Source organism: Cyprinodon variegatus, unplaced genomic scaffold, assembly GCF_000732505.1.
Source record: "Cyprinodon variegatus isolate N-32 unplaced genomic scaffold, C_variegatus-1.0 Scaffold724, whole genome shotgun sequence".
Taxonomy (NCBI): Eukaryota; Metazoa; Chordata; class Actinopteri; order Cyprinodontiformes; family Cyprinodontidae; genus Cyprinodon; species Cyprinodon variegatus.
In genome coordinates, this window is record NW_015151177.1 from 326,864 (window position 1) to 342,763 (window position 15,900).

The 15,900-nt window shown below is 35.6% G+C and overlaps 1 protein-coding gene across 2 annotated transcripts in view; it reads left to right on the forward strand.

Annotated features, from left to right (window-relative positions):
* The window catches only part of map2k5 (mitogen-activated protein kinase kinase 5), a 75,601-nt gene that overhangs the window by 37,770 nt on the left and 21,931 nt on the right, over positions 1-15,900 (forward strand). For both annotated transcript variants that reach the window (XM_015395079.1, XM_015395082.1), the window contains 2 exons: positions 7,805-7,831; positions 8,169-8,201. In XM_015395079.1, the coding sequence (XP_015250565.1) occupies positions 7,805-7,831; positions 8,169-8,201 (60 nt within the window). The remainder of the gene's footprint in view (positions 1-7,804; positions 7,832-8,168; positions 8,202-15,900) is intronic.

Sequence of the window (15,900 nt, forward strand, 5' to 3'; positions counted from 1 at the left end):
ATTTGTCACTTTTTTATAGTGAACAGTGTTTTAAAATCATAGTTGATGGTAAAAAAAAAATACCTTACTAACCAACCAGCTGATTTTTCTTGTGTTGTTTTATATGCTGCAGAGAGGCAAACAGTGAGGCTATGTACTTATTTAATGATACAGTGTTTTGGCTGTTTTTTTTAATACAAAGTAGCAATGAAAATTAACCACACAATAATTTTCATTTTTTCATGATAAAAAAAAAAAATACAGGAAGAACAAAGAAAATCTTTTAGTGGCTGTCCATTTTAATAAATCTTAAAAACAAAAAAACAGCTGCTTTATTCTACTTAATTAACATTAGAACCTTTTGTTTTATTTTCCTGCTACAAGAATCTGTTATTGGTAACATATAATATCTGCATTGCTCCATAGTTCATAGCAGCAGCAGCAGCAGGAATCATTTTGGCTTTTCTTTTTTTGAACTATTAATTTGGGCATTGTTACTTTTTTTTTTAGTGAAGTTTGTGATAAAGTTAGAATTCTAATTCCAGGCCCATGCCTCATGAAATATATCTATATTTTCAGATTCTGGAAATAAAATTCCCACCAAAACATATTGTAAATGTCTTTGAAAAATCAATATATCCTTTTAGTTTTACTTTTAGTTGTCTAATTTTATTTTAATTACTCCTGAATGGCAAAAATCTACTGATAATCCTTGAATTCTTGTTGTTTTTGTCGACTGATCACTATATTCTGTTTGCACACCGGGTCCATTCCCTCCTTCCTCCTCGTTACAGTAAATTAAAATCCTCCTCAAATGTAATTGCTGACCACAGAAGTGACTTCCCCAATCCCATCAAGTCTTTAAGTTGGGTTTAACCAGCTAATCCGTCCCTGAGCGATCTGAATCTGGTCACCTCGGTTTACCCTGCTGGCTGCTTGCCTGCAGATCTAAAGAAGCGGATTTGTATTCAGGAGGTATTGTGTGAAAATCAGGCTTAGGAGACCCTGACCTTCATGGTAAAGATATTAGAATAGTTAACTTCTAAATGCTGCTTTAGCCTCATTTTTTAGAGTGGTAAAATATTACTGTCTTTTAAAATGCATCAGGTGTTCTTGGATTCTTGGAGTTTGCATTAGTGCACCGTTTTCAGAAGTGCAACAATCCTGTACGGAGGAATGTATAAGCTCTGATGATCTAAAATGTCCAGTAAGCACAGTATGTAGAAGGAACGTGGGCTGAAACAATCTGATTAATCGTGATTAATCAATTATTGAAATAATTGTCAACTAATATAGTAATCAATTAATAATCAACTGGAGTTTAAAGACTGTAAAACATGTCTTTAGCTAACAGAGCAACTCACTTAGAGCAGTAATTATATCAAAATTGTACAAAAATATGTAAATATTTGCATTTAAGGTATAAAAAAAAAAAAACATTTAAATTTATTAATATGCTCTATCCAGAACACCTCAAGTTGAAAAGTTTTAGTTTCACCTGGTTTAATTTAGTAAAAAATCTTCTTTAAGGAACCTTTGTTTACTGATTATTAATCGATTAATCAATTTACTAAGTAATCCTTAGTTGAAGCCCTACATTTCAATATTACCCTGGTGAAGATGTGTAAAAAGCTTCGAAAATAAATTTTATTGCTGCAGCAAAGTTTCACACAGGAAATATATTAGTCTTTAATTTGAAAAAAACAGAGGCCAGTTTTTCATAATTCCTCTTCACAATAACAAAGATATGAGCACATGAAATATTTAAAAAAGGAAGATGTGTTTTGAGCTTTACAAGATTTACCCAAATAAAAAAAGTCAGGAGAATATTTAAAAGGTGTAAGAGAACCAGAACTGTGATGGCCGAATAAGGATCTGTGTTTAATTTACCACCGCACACAGCGGGCAGGATGGTAAAGGCTGGTCACACCACTGCATCCCACTCTGCAAGCTTTTTTTAATCTTATCGCTACACATACGGTGAGCAGAGCGATATCTTTGCAGGAATGTGCCACACTTTACTCCTCAGTCCCACAAACTGAAACAATGTCCCGAAATCGACAATCGAAATACAAAGAAGCACTTCAGGTCATCTCTAACTTGCATATGGTGTTCTTAAAATACAACAGGTAAAGGATTATGATTTAAACTAAAATATCATGGAAAACCAAATTTAAAGAGTAGAAAATGTAGCCACAAAAGTTGTTGTGGAACGGTTTAGAACTTGGTAGGGCCAGTAAAGGGTGATTGTTAGAGAGGTGTTTTTGTGAAGTTTCTCCAAAGTATTTTTTCTGTTTCATAAAGAAGATAGCACAATAAGCCCTGGATGTATCCCTCCCCTTTGTCCCTCATAAGCATCCTGCATGTTCCACATTTGTTTTTTTAGAGCTTAAAGAGGATCTCCATTTTACTTTATCCATGATAGGAGGTCAGGATTAAAGAAAAACTGACCATTTACACTGTTAATTTAAATGTTTTATTCTTGATGTCCAGCTCTGCCATGCTTGATATATGTACACACATCGGTTTCCTAAACTGGCTGCATTATCTTGTATTTTATAGACTTTACTTAGTGTTTCCTCTCATCAGACGTGTCTCACTTTGATAGTGTGACTTTGTTCCTGTCTGAATCAGGAGTTAAGTCAGTCTGAGGTACAAAAGCACAGCAGCAGAGAATCCTTTCTGACCAGCACTGTTCATTTTCAATGTGCTCTGAGTGCCATGACTTTTTACGACGGCACTAAATCATGTCTGGTGTATTCAGCCTATTAACAGAGGAAACAAGCCATCATGGGATCACCAAGACTCTAAAAAAAAATTATTTTAAAGGAGCAATAATTTATTATTTTGGATTAAAAGAGATAAAAGGATAGTAATTCAAAGAACTGTGTCTTTTAGATGAAGTATGGTGTGAATTCACACATCTTCCTCCTGTGTGGTTCTGCAGTTTCTTTGTTTATCGCTCTTGGTGGAGTAGGTGATGTTTGATATTTTCCTATAAGTGATGAGACAGTTTTTCTTGTGTGTTTTGCATCTAAGTAGCTCCTCGAAGAGTTTCCATGGTTGCCTCGACTGCTTTTCTAATTAATGCTCTCTTTGGAAAGCCTGTCTTTGTAGATTTGAAGTTGTGGCGCATTATTTTCAGATGATGGTCCTCAGTGAGATTTTTAAAGCTTAAAATACTGGTTGATAATCCATCTTCTCTACATCATTCCTCATCTGCTGAGTTCATTCCCTCATCTTCGTGATGCTTTTCAGTATTGCTCTCCTCTCAAACAACCTCTAAAGATTTATTAGCAGTATTTTTCTAGCATAAGGTTCCACATGATTGAACTCTATACACTGAATGGTTGAGTTCTGATGCACTTGCTGTTTGTTTATCAGAGTTAATGGGGACAAAACAAATGCGGCCAACATTTCTAAGATTTTATTGAAAATGTTTTCCTTTCATTTTTCAATCATTCATTCTTCTTTGTCAGTTTATGAAACCACACAACGAAATACGTTAACGTTTGTGGTTGCTACATGACAAGAGTGGATATGGTTAGCCTGTTTCCATAATTTGTGAGATCGAATCAATATCATTCATTGGGAAAAGCTATAAAAAGAGTTTGTGAATATAATCTTAAGCTGGCCTGGTCTTGGTTAGAAGCTCCTTCTCTGAGTTATAGTTTAGTTGATCTAGTGTAGTCCATCCTTACTCACTGACTTGGAGGGATTGGATAAAGTGTTTGCAGTACCCCTCAGTTTTCATGCTCTACATTGTCCGACTTTTCCTTATTTTGGTCTTAATTCTCCCCTTACTCCATATGGCTCTCTAGACAGCTCACCTGCCGGCTGTGGCAGAGCTTTGTGGTGAAAGCACTCGGATCCAGCTCGTCAAGCGCAGCAGCCAAAGTCCTCAGGCCTGAGCTGTCATTTTTTTCTTCTCAGATGCCAGAACAGCTGTTTGTGCACCCCCCCAACCTCCCACCCGCTACACTTGAAAGGAAAGATTTCAGCACAGACCAACGAAGTTTGCTAAGATGTGAATCTGTAGCATATGCGTTTCTGCCTTAAAGTTGCAGAGGATCCTGGAAGAGTTCAGTTTGCCTCGGAGGCATTCGTAAATTGCACTTCTGAAAAAAAGCCAATATTGTGTTTGGGATGTGTCACTCATACTGTAAAATTCAGAGGACGTGTGGTTGTTTTTCCCACTTGCCTTTTTTTTGCAGCTCTTTGTTCAGTTGGCGCTCATTCATCCTGTTGTGTGTGCGCATGTATACATGCAGAGTGGAGTCATCACCTCGTGTTTGCCATGATTAGAGATGGCCTCTTTAATTCCACTTCACCACATGTTGGGATTCATTTGCGTTCTTTGTCAGGAGTTAATGGAGTTTTGAGCGGCTCGCTCTGAAAGTCTTTGAAGACACCAGACCTGATGATGTGATGTGTATACAGCCGCCAGCACTATTGCTTCTGATTGATTTGTTGTCGTTTTGGTTTGCTCTATTGTGTTTCTCTTCATTTTACTCATATTTGAATAGATTTCTGGATGAAATATCATGTCGTTCTTTTTTCTTCTTTTTTTTTTGCGAACTTTATCACACCTCACTGCCTGAATGAAGGACGACAGAGACTTTTCCTCTGTTGCTCTTTTCCCTTAACATGAATACGAGGATTGTAGTGCTCATTTCTTCTATTTATTTGTTGCATAATTGTAAGCAAAGTTCAGTTTTTATTAGCAAACTCTAGGATTTCAAATATTAAAAATAATGTTGCCCTTTTCAAAAAGTTGATATTGAGGTTTTAATAGTTAAACAAGCAACCACTTTCCTAGTTAAATGGGGAGACCCTGACCCTTCCATCCTATTTATTGCTTTGATAATATAATAAACACTGAAAAACTATATGAGGCAAGATACAGTGCTTAGATAAGTGTTCAAAACCTCTTATGATTATTTCTTTACATTCTAATATGTTGTTTAATTAATTTATTTCATTCCACAACTTATTTATATAATAAAGAAAATCATTAATGAAAAGGAGCAGAAAACAATCCTAAACATAACATCTGTCCCTATTCTATTAAAACCGACCTATTTCTGTTTTAACAGGATTATACATATTAAAGAAACACTATGTATTGTCTATTTTTTAAAGTAGAACTAAGATCATATACGTTTTTAGAAAAAGTTTACAAATAGAGATGTTCAGACCTTTTTTTTTAAAACCACCAATTGAGCTGGAAGTCTTCTGTCCATAAACGTTTGTTCCCATTTTCTTTGCAAAATAGTAAAGCTATTTCAACGTAGCTCTGGCTGCAGGTTAACGTTGTCTTCCTTTAAGCTTGTTCTTCACCCATCGTTTCAAGTGTTTGAAACCCCTCAAAGATAGTTTTTTTTCCCATATTTATCTCTGTTTAGTACAATGGACCTTTTTATATAATTTTGACCAGCCTCCTGGATGTTGCTAAAGGAGGTAGAGCAGTAGACCCGCAGAATGATACTGCTTTTCAATGGTGTATATAGCATGTCTAGGGTAATGTGCTGTGTGTTTCTATATACTAATGTTTAACAGTTTGATCTGGAAGGTTAGTTTTGGTATCATCTGATCAGAGTTCTTCCATCCACATCTCCATTAGCCTCTGTAAGCAGGACGACTGTAAAAAGGACAATTTGTTATTGTCCTGTCGACAGTTTTTCTTGTGTGTTGTGGATCTAAGCAGCTTCTCCAAGAGTTTCCATGATTGCTTTGGCTGCTTTTCTAATTAATGCTATCTTTGGAAAGCCCGTATTTGTAGATTTGAAGTTGTGGCACATTATTTTCAGATGATGGTCCTCAGCAAGATGTTCAAATCTAAAGATACTGGTTGATAATCCATCTTCTCTACAAAGTCATTCCTCTGCTGAGTTCGTTCCCTCATCTTCATGATGCTTTTCAGTATTGCTCTCCTCTCCAACACCCTCTAAAGCTTTTTTAGTGGTATTTTTCTAGCATAAGGTTCCACATGGGTGAACTCTATACACTGAATGGTGAAGTTCTGATGCACTTGCTGTTTGTTTATCAGAGTTAATGGGGACAAAACAGATGCGGCCAACATTTCTAAGATTTTATTGAAAATCTTTTCTTTGCATTTTTTTTTATTTACTTTTTCTTTGTCTGTATATGAAACCAACACACAACATACATTAAAGTTTGTGGTTGTTACATGAAAAGAGTGGATAAAGTTCAAGTGGGATACTTTCTTTTTCTGCAGTGTTCTTAATTTGATGGCTTGGAAAGCTGTGGATGTTGAATGATATGTTCAGGAAAGTATGATCTCCCCATTACAGTCTGTTACTCTTTTGGGTTTGTTTTTTTATCAAAACATCTTTATAAACATCCAAATCTAAATACTATTTCAATAGTTTTCAGCAATGAAAGAAAAATCTTTCATATCTTAAGGAGAGAAGCTTAAAATCAGATCACTTTTATTAAGTTAGACAGAGAGGCGGCAGAAAAATGCTCGGCGTCTGAATATTGATTTTTGAGACTTCTGGTTTCACGCTGAGCTCCCTGTGATATATTTCCAAGAAATGAGAAAAAAAACTAAACTTGAGAATCTCTGCAGAGAAGAAAAGCTGATGTTTTCTGCAGATGCATTCATCATTTACTGTCACAAATGCACACAAGTAAATATATCCTCATTCACAGCACTGTGTTCTTAGATCTGACAATATATTTCAGTTTAATTGTCATATTAGACATTGATTACACCCAGGATAAATATGCATCTATTGAATCCTTTTTTTTATGTGGCCAGACTATCCTGTAGCAGTAAAATAGGTCTTCAGTTGTGTTTTAAATAAGTTAACCTCCTTCTATCCAATTTCAAGCCCTGGAGCAGCTCACAATTCTCTTTTAGTAATTATTTCAGAACAAATTAGTTTTCTATAGTTGCTTTTAATGTGTCTGAATCAGGCAAAACTGGAGTTAAGGAGTCTCTTGGTATTTACAGAGTGCAAAAACCTGTATTTAATTGAGCGAATCAATAAATGCTCTAATGCACTGTCAAAAGAGCTGGAAAAATGAGCGGTCTGTTCAGCTGAGCCCAGGTTTCTAGCCTTGTATCATTTATTCTGAGTGATGAATGTATAAATTTAAGGTTTTTAGAAATGAAAACAAGTTGTTCTGGTGGATTCAGCCCCGCAGGGGTTTTTGAATGGGAAAACTTAATGCTTTGCTTAGCTCCACTGCAGTTTCATGCATTTTAAGTTAGAATGGTGTGTCTTTTCAAATCAAAGCCCCTTTTCTACTTCATATATTTGCAAGAACATTATAATTTTTTCTTTTTTTTTTCACAACAGCTGTGATTCTTCGTGCAAATTGTAGAAATGTTCTAAATCTTTTAGGACATGCTTTTTTTAAGAATATCCTCCCATTTCTTCTCTCTACAAGCGACCCTTCCTACCTTTTAGTTGCCCCTCAAATATCACCATTCTACCTGTAAAACAGACTCTCAGTGTCACTGTTGTGAATCTCCTCCAAAGCAGTTTGGTATTTCTTCTACATCCCAGCACATCTAGATAACCTGGAGGGCAGGAATAAAGAAATGCTCCGAAAATTAGCATTAGTGGATATTTTACCCTCATTCCCCACAAATGAGAGCCAGACCATTAACATTTGTGTGTTTTCATTATGTAAATGGTGTTAGTACGTACTCACAAATTGCCAACAGGGAAGCAATAATTTTCTCCTAGTGATCATAATGTTTCCAAGTGCATCGTCTTGATTATGACACACTAATTACATATTGCCTCATCTCTGCTTCTGTTTTTTTTTTTTCTTTTGTCTTGCCCTACAGATTCAGAAAAACCAAGGATCTCTAATGGTAAGTTTTATTGCTATGGAATAGGATAAAAGAAGCCAGAGGTCTCCTTCTCTGCATATAGTCTGTCACTCTTGGTTGAATCTCTCATTTAGGAAAAAAACACACTCAGATTGGATTTTTGCAACAAATTATTAGATTATGCCTAAACTGCTGGTATTATATTAGGTGCTATAATGGAATAATAAAAACCTTGCCTTCCCTGAGCTTGGTGCATGTGATTAATCTTTTTTTTTTTTTTTTTATCACACAACTGATTTCCCTTATTGCTTGGAAATTCAATGCAGGCTAACGCTTTTTTTTTTTTCTCCCATCATCTCCTTCTGCCTCTCTTCGTCAGCCTCTCCAGTTACTGCAATGCATCGTTGATGAGGTGAGTCGTCGTCTTATGTGCTTCTGCATCTAAAGTCAGTCCTAATGGCCCGGAAAGCTTATATTTTGTTTCCTAATGAAGCAAACCACTCAGGCGGCTTTGCTCCCCATTCACTCAACCCTTCACCCTATGCAACAGCCTCAGGCAGAAGACGTACGCACATTACTATAGAGGCTGGTCCCGTCACGAGCGACAGACGCACAAAACACAGTTCTGGATTTTTTGGAATGCAGGAACCCAAATTACATTGATACAGGATTATTTTTAACTTTCTCCAGTAAAGAGGTAATTGTTGCCTCACAGGCTGAAGATGCAACTTTTTTTTTTTCTTTCCTGATAGATGCAACAAGAAAACGTGTTTAAGATTATGAATTATATGGAGAATTGAAACAAACTATTTTTTTTTGGCTATCAGATGCCGGTTCCCTTTTAAAGGGCGATGCAGCTGCAGACTGCAGTGATTTATGACCCAGAATCAAGCTGTGGAAATGTCCAGAGGTAGAGCAGTATTTAGCCATCCATTTTTCAGACATTTTTTCGGTGCAGTTGTCCTTCCTTTACTTTTTGTTTTTTGCAGGTTTTGTAGATAAAGTGTGGCCCCTATAAATAAACTTACAACTTCGCTTGAAAGTTTAGTTACCCTTCCATTAAAGACAGAAAAAAATGAGCTGCTAGTAAAATAAATTGAAATTGACAAAAGTAATACATAAAAGAAATGGAAATCATGATGTTAATTTAATAACTAATGTTGTTGTTTTAAATTGGCACCTGTTGACAAGTATGTTGGTGCACTGTTCATGAGCAAGGCACATTAATTTTTCTCGGACAGTTTGTTTTTTAGAATTATTTTCTTAGGCAAAACTTCTAGATCAAAATTTTATTTTGAGAAATTATCATTTAGTATTTTTGAATTATTAATTATTATTATTATTATGATTACTTTTTCTGTTTTGTGTTATTTGAATTACTAGTGTGAATTCATTATTTTCTTTATTGTGAGGATACGTAAACTTTCAAGCATAACTGTAGCTGATAAAATGTAAACTTTCGCAATAACCTAGATAATAAACTCTGAACCCTGAGTCTAGTAAGCCAAGTTAAATTTTACACATGAAAATCTTTCGGAAACCAAAAGACTGACAATATCTTAGCCGACAGTCCTCTTTACAATATGCATCCATTGAAGTCTGGATGATACATATTTTTCTAAAGTAAACACTTTATGAAATGATGCAATTTATAAAGCAGACTAACATACAGGATAAACTCACTTGAACAGGTTTGTTCCCTGATTTATTGCCATGCTGCGGTGCTCATGAATACTGTATGTAAGCAAACCCTGCATTTCATCATAACCAGCAATAACGTTTTCTTTTTTTTTTTTTTCTGAGCTTTTTGCTGACATTCCCTAATAGCCAAAACGCTCCTCCAGCAGCCACCCAGTGCCCCCATCACCAGCCATATTGCACATTAAACATACAGTGTCACTTGTCCTTAACTGCCTATGGATTGGCCTTAATTAATAATTAAATGCTTTTGGTTGTAATGGATTGACCTGGGCTGAACTGTTCATTAGTCAGCTAGACGTAGCGATCATTCAAACTATTTTTCCCGTGCCCTTTGCTGTCTCCATGTGAGGGGAGAGAAAACACAGTGTTGTCCCTGCTGGAGCAGCAGAGCCTTACTGTCCCTGCTAATTTGGTGGCTTCAAGGAAGACACAATAGGATAAGCTTTGTCTGGAAAGATTGAAATCGCTTTGAGAGAATTTGTATCCTGGCTAATTAACTATTTAGCTAAAGTACATTGGTAATTATTTGGGGAAATAGCAGTGTGTGGTTACCAGCACAGCCTACTTGGCTTATTTGTGCATTTCATATTAGGTTAAAATCTCATACAGTTAGATGTTTTAGGCAAAACATTTCTCTTCCGTTAATGGTTGAAATATTTATAAAAATATTTGGACAACTATAAAATACCAGCTTAGTTATGAGAACTAAAGTAAACTAGACTTAGTGAAGTAAATGTTTGGGACATCGTCCTTACAATCATACTTCCTCTGGTTTTATCTCTTTGCTTGCATGTGAAAAAATTGCAGTATGGCTTGTTTTCCCTACAAACCCTTGAAATGTCAGTTCCTCGCATCAGAACAGACAGCATTTAAACATGCTGCGCCTTTCTCCTGGAATAATCTACAAAATGATCTAAACTTCACTGATATTATTACATCGGGAGAAGTTAAAACGATTATAAAGGAATGGGAAACTAATACTATTTGTCAGTGTGACTGCTTCTAGTCTTTACGTATTACTGTACATTAAAAAATATATATTTTTTATTCTTTTGTGTATGATTCTGACTTTTATTATTGTCGCTATGTTGTCGCTGCCCTCTGGGCCGGGTCACTGTTGAAAAAGAGATTTTATGTTCATTTCAATCATCGATCTAAACATAGATGACAAAAATTTTTATTTATTTATTTTTACCTAGTTATATAAAGGAAATAAAATAAATCCTTCTGTTGTTACTCCAATCAGTACATGTTGTGGTTTGTGCTGGTTTTCCCCCTTTACAGCTTTAGAGCTAAATATGAAAATTCTAGCTTGCAATTAAAGCCTTATTCACCTTCAACTGAAGGTTTGATGGACTTTTGCAGTTAATTGGACCAGATTTGATCTTTACATCATTGTGTTGTTGTTGTGTTTTGTGTATTTTTTTCATCCAATTAATTAATTGCATTTTTACATATTTGATGTATTTTATGACACTTATCTGCACAACTTCTTAACCCTTTACAGGGCACTCCGAAATACTTTGAAAATCCAAATTTCAAGCCAATCATGTTATTGAAATAAGACCTCATTAGCTTTGTAACATTCAAAAAATAGGATATTTTGATGGCAAAAATTATTGTCAGTGTAATAACAAGAACCGCCAACTTGCCCGAATATATTAAGAAAAATAACAAAAGTGCTTCTATAAAATTGAAATATGAAATTATGAAATTCATGAAAAACACTCTGAGTAAAAGAAACACATTTCTTGATCCAACATAACCTTAGATGCATTAATGCTGATACTGGCACTTAAATTTTTTTTAGTTTTATAAAGCTAAATATTATTGTTAACTAGGCTTATTAACATTTTTACTTTACTTTTAACTTTAATTAGCTTTTTACCTTTTTTTCTTGGCTTAGTTTTTTGTTTTTTAACTTAATTTACAGTAGGTAATATATCATTCAAGGGCTCATGTAATTAGTCCAATGCAAAAATTAGATGTACAGCCATGTAGCAGTATCTTTGCTGAATACCTGATCTAGATCTTTTGCTTCTAGAACTCACTGAGGGACGGTGGGGGGACTCCATTTGTAAGGGGTATGCAAGTGATCAAAATTGGTACCTTGCCCTATAAAGGGTTAAAGATGCTCCAAGCCAGTCAACAATTTTGCCCTCAGTAGTTTTCAGACCTTTTATGCAGCGACTTTTGTTTTGTCTCTTTACTTGTTCAATCTTGGTAAGTTGAGCTATCCTTGTAATCCCAACATTTGTGTACATGGATTTTTGATACACCACTGTTTGAATAAGAATAGAGCAGCAAGGTGGAGCAGTTATGCTTGTGATGGCCTAGTAACCTGTTCATCCCCCACCCACCCCCCATATTGCTGTTGGAGCTAATCACCAGCCCTGCTGTAGCCCTGAAACATTACTATTAGCTAGATTATTAGATAGATGAAAAATGGATAAAAAAATTTATGTTTTTATTTCATACCAAACTAAGGCCCAAAATAAAGTTGTTGTTTGGTGGCAAACAGAAATTTAAGTGGGCCAATTATTTGAAAAAAACTCCTCTAATGAAATCCAAACAGCTGATCTTTTAAATAGCGGCTCAGTGTCTTAGTTTTCATTTTTCTTTGTAGGTTTGACATGAACAGACCATGAGAGTTGATGGAAACCATTTAATTTACACATTTTAGCTAATAATGCATCAAACAGGTTAATTCATTCAACATCTGATTAAATCAGGTTAGAATTAATGGTACTATTCAAGAGTTCACCACACATTTTGTAGTCAGTATTTAGCATTTGTTATGTCTAATTGCTGATTTTATAGTAATAGATAGTTTCTGGTTATCTGATTGAGATGGGAGCAAAGCACCAAAGGGAAAACAAGCATACTGTTATTGTTATACAAATAATTGCTGCTGTATTAACCTTTATGACACACTGAGAATGGCTCTCGTTTAGGACCACGTGTATGTTTAATTGACCTTAATTTAGCTTCTCTTCATTTAGACGGTTTTAGTGTATCCCTGAGAACCAGGCTCGCACTGTTGAGCCAAGGTCTTAAATTGGAAGTTCTCCGCAGTTGTTCCCGCCATCTGTCCACTGTCCTCGCTCATTAATGTGCTTCCTCTCCTCTGTTTGTTGAATAGCAAGTGGCTTTCACTGATAAAGAACTCCCACTTTATTTTCAAGCCTGTAATTACTGATCTAATTTTGCCTAATAATTGCTTCATGGCAATGACATGTATATTTACTTGTAGCCCTCGTAGCATGTGCGCTGTCTTACAGTGGAGCAAATTGACAACCAGAGGAATAATTTAAACAGACCAGTCACTTTCATCAGCCTGCTTGTCTTTTGTACCTTCGCCTGCTGCCACATCAAAGCTGCAGCAGTGCTGCACTCAGCTGGAAACGTGAATACATGCATAATGTGGTTGTTTCTGCAAAAAAATAAAAAATAAATAAGGTGCATTAAAGGTGCATGCAGATACAGGAGCACGGATTGAATCTACGCAAAGGATGATCTCACTTTCCTGTTCAACCCTCTTCACACAGTCTGGATCTAATTTTGATCGTGTTTCCAGACTGGAATGTCTGTTTGGGTTTCATATAGTGAGGCTTGTAGTGTGCAGTGCTCAAGGGCATTTGTTTGTGGGTGCAGGTTTGTGTGCTCGCTATGATGCATTGTTCATCCAAGCGGCGACACGGCTGTGAAGTGTTGTGAGATTAGGGGGAACCCATTCCTTTGTTAATTTAAATGGGTTCATGCATCATGCTTTGCGGGAGGCTGCCGATCAGAGCATTAAGGAATGGCGAACACAGCCCAGAGGTGTTTTTACAGGCACAGCAGGGTTTCTCTATTCAAGGGGTCTACTTTACGGCATTTGAATAAACGCCTGGTTGTGGATCCTGGCATTACCATTGTCTGCATGTTTAAGTCATTTGTATTTTTTTCTGTTGACCTCGTAGATTACAGCCTACTAATCCACCTACTAACTAGCTTAAATTCTTCAGACCTGATAAAGCTTCGATGCTTTTGTGTTAGGAGGAAGTGTTTCCTTAACTTCTCTATCCCTATATAAAATAACTGAGGTTGTTTATTGAAGCCTGATTGGTTTTAATATATCTTTCTACTGAAAGCATAAAACAAGAACTGAAGCAGAATAAATGCAACAAGATGAATTTACAGTATGATGTAAAGCTTGGAGAGGTAATCTGGCACAGTTTATTCAGCTTCACAGGTCAGAGAGCCAACATCGTGCACTTTCTCCTTTCCTTTTAATTTTATTTTAATCCAGACACTTTGGAAATAGTTGTAGCAAACTAATCAGTAACCTGATCTTATTTCCAACTTTGAAATTAAGTCAAATAGATTTTTATACATTTTGAATTTTCACATTGTGCACGGTTGTTTTTCGGTGAAAAAAACAACAGGATAATCAGGAACATTTTGAAACGTGTTTGACAAAGGAGGGCAATCTGTAAAAAAAAAAAAAGGTTTATCCCTATGGAAACAAAGGGTTGCAATGTTTTAAAGGGCTTAATATTTGAGAAAAAAAATCCTACATCAAATTCTGTCCTTTAGAGATGTAGCCTTGATTTAAATGACCTGCAGAGATTCACAGCAGCTTTTGTCAGGCTGGTTCCTTTATCCAGTTTCATCTCCCTCCATCCTTTGGCAGTTGGTTATATTTGAAACCTTACAGCCTCCTTAAATTCTCTCTGATTAGCTCCCTTTTTCTCTTTGTCATTGAATTGTAATAATATTGGAATTTTAAATCACTAAAAAAGTAAGTTTGTGATTAAAATAAAAAAAACTACACGGTCCTATTTCTGAAAATGCTAAATTCTTAATATTGCTACTAGATGTGTCTGAAGTCTGATACCAGAGTCCAAAGAGTCCAGCATTTTTAGGGTACAGGAGCTAAAATCTGAGTTTAATTTAATCAAGATTCTCTAAGGACACATATTCTGTGGTGATATGCTGTATTGGTAATAAAATAAAGACACACTGTGAGCTTTAGCTCTTTATTCAATGTAGCCTTATGTTTTTATCCTCTTTCACACGTAAACCGGGTTTTTGCATTTGTTTCATTACCTGATGGCACCTCTATCCCCCTGTGAATAAAACTCTAACTTTTGCATAAATATAGTATTATTTTACTGTGTTTTTTCCCCTTTTAGTTAAGAACTAGTTTGTTTCTTTTTTCAGTGTCCATGGTTTTTATTCTTAGACTATTATAACCTCTCTGCTGTTTTCAGGACAAATAAAGTAAACAATTTCTCTTCATTCTGATGTTCACAATAAAAAAAAAAAAATCCACTGATAAACGACCAGAAGATTTCATAGGTTTTTCCTGAACAAGTTCCCACATTAGTTTGCTGAAATCTTGGCTCATTCCCGGCAGAATTGATGTAACTGGTTCAGGTTTGTAGACAATCTTACTCACAGAGAACACTTAAGTTCTTCCCACAGTTTTCTACAGGATTATACGGTGGTCACTCCAAAGCCCAACCTTTAACTTTCTGACTTATATTGTAGATTCTCACAAAACGGTCTCTCCTTGATGTGGCCATCTATTTTTGGAAGTGCAGCTGCCAATTTCTGCAGCAAAACACCCACACAGCATGGTACTAACACCGCTAAATAATTTGAACGATGTTTTCAGGGTTTCAAACTTCCGTGCTTTCCTACAGCATTGCATTTGCTAACTTTAATAATTCTTTTTGGTGAGTAGGGGCCTCATTTTCACTGAGAAAGCCCAATCCTATCTTTCTATATTTTTACACTATTATTCTTTCTTTTGTGATTTAATTTTAAGTGACAGGCATCAGAAAATAGCAATAAATAACTGTTAATATTCATATAAACAAAAGTATGTATTTATATAAATACTTAAACATGTTTCCACCTCATCTAACTAATGATTTCTTTTTCAAACTCATGCTAACATGAGGAAACAGAGGTTTAAAAAAAGCCTATCTAGGTCTATTTGCTTGTATTCATTTCATCCCAAACAATAAATCTATTTAACAAAATACATTTCTATAAGTTTTAACAAACACACGCAGAACAAACCTGTCAGGGCATGTGCACTTGCCTCCCACCTGCAACAACACTATTTCACTATTTATTCTGGAGTTCATTCACAAATTTCTCAATCACATATTCCTGGACTGCAGAGGACACGGTTATAAACATGTATTGAAGAGATAATGGTGATCCGCAGCCACAGGTGGGTAGAGTACCCACAAATTTTATTCAGATAAGAGTAGCACATCATATTTTAACTCATTTGGGTGAGAAGTAGCCGTCCAAGAAATTATTCAAGTAGCAGTGTAAAAAAAAAAATACCCAAAAAAACAGTTGTTATGATAAACTCATAACATCTTATTTAAATTATTAAATTAAATTTA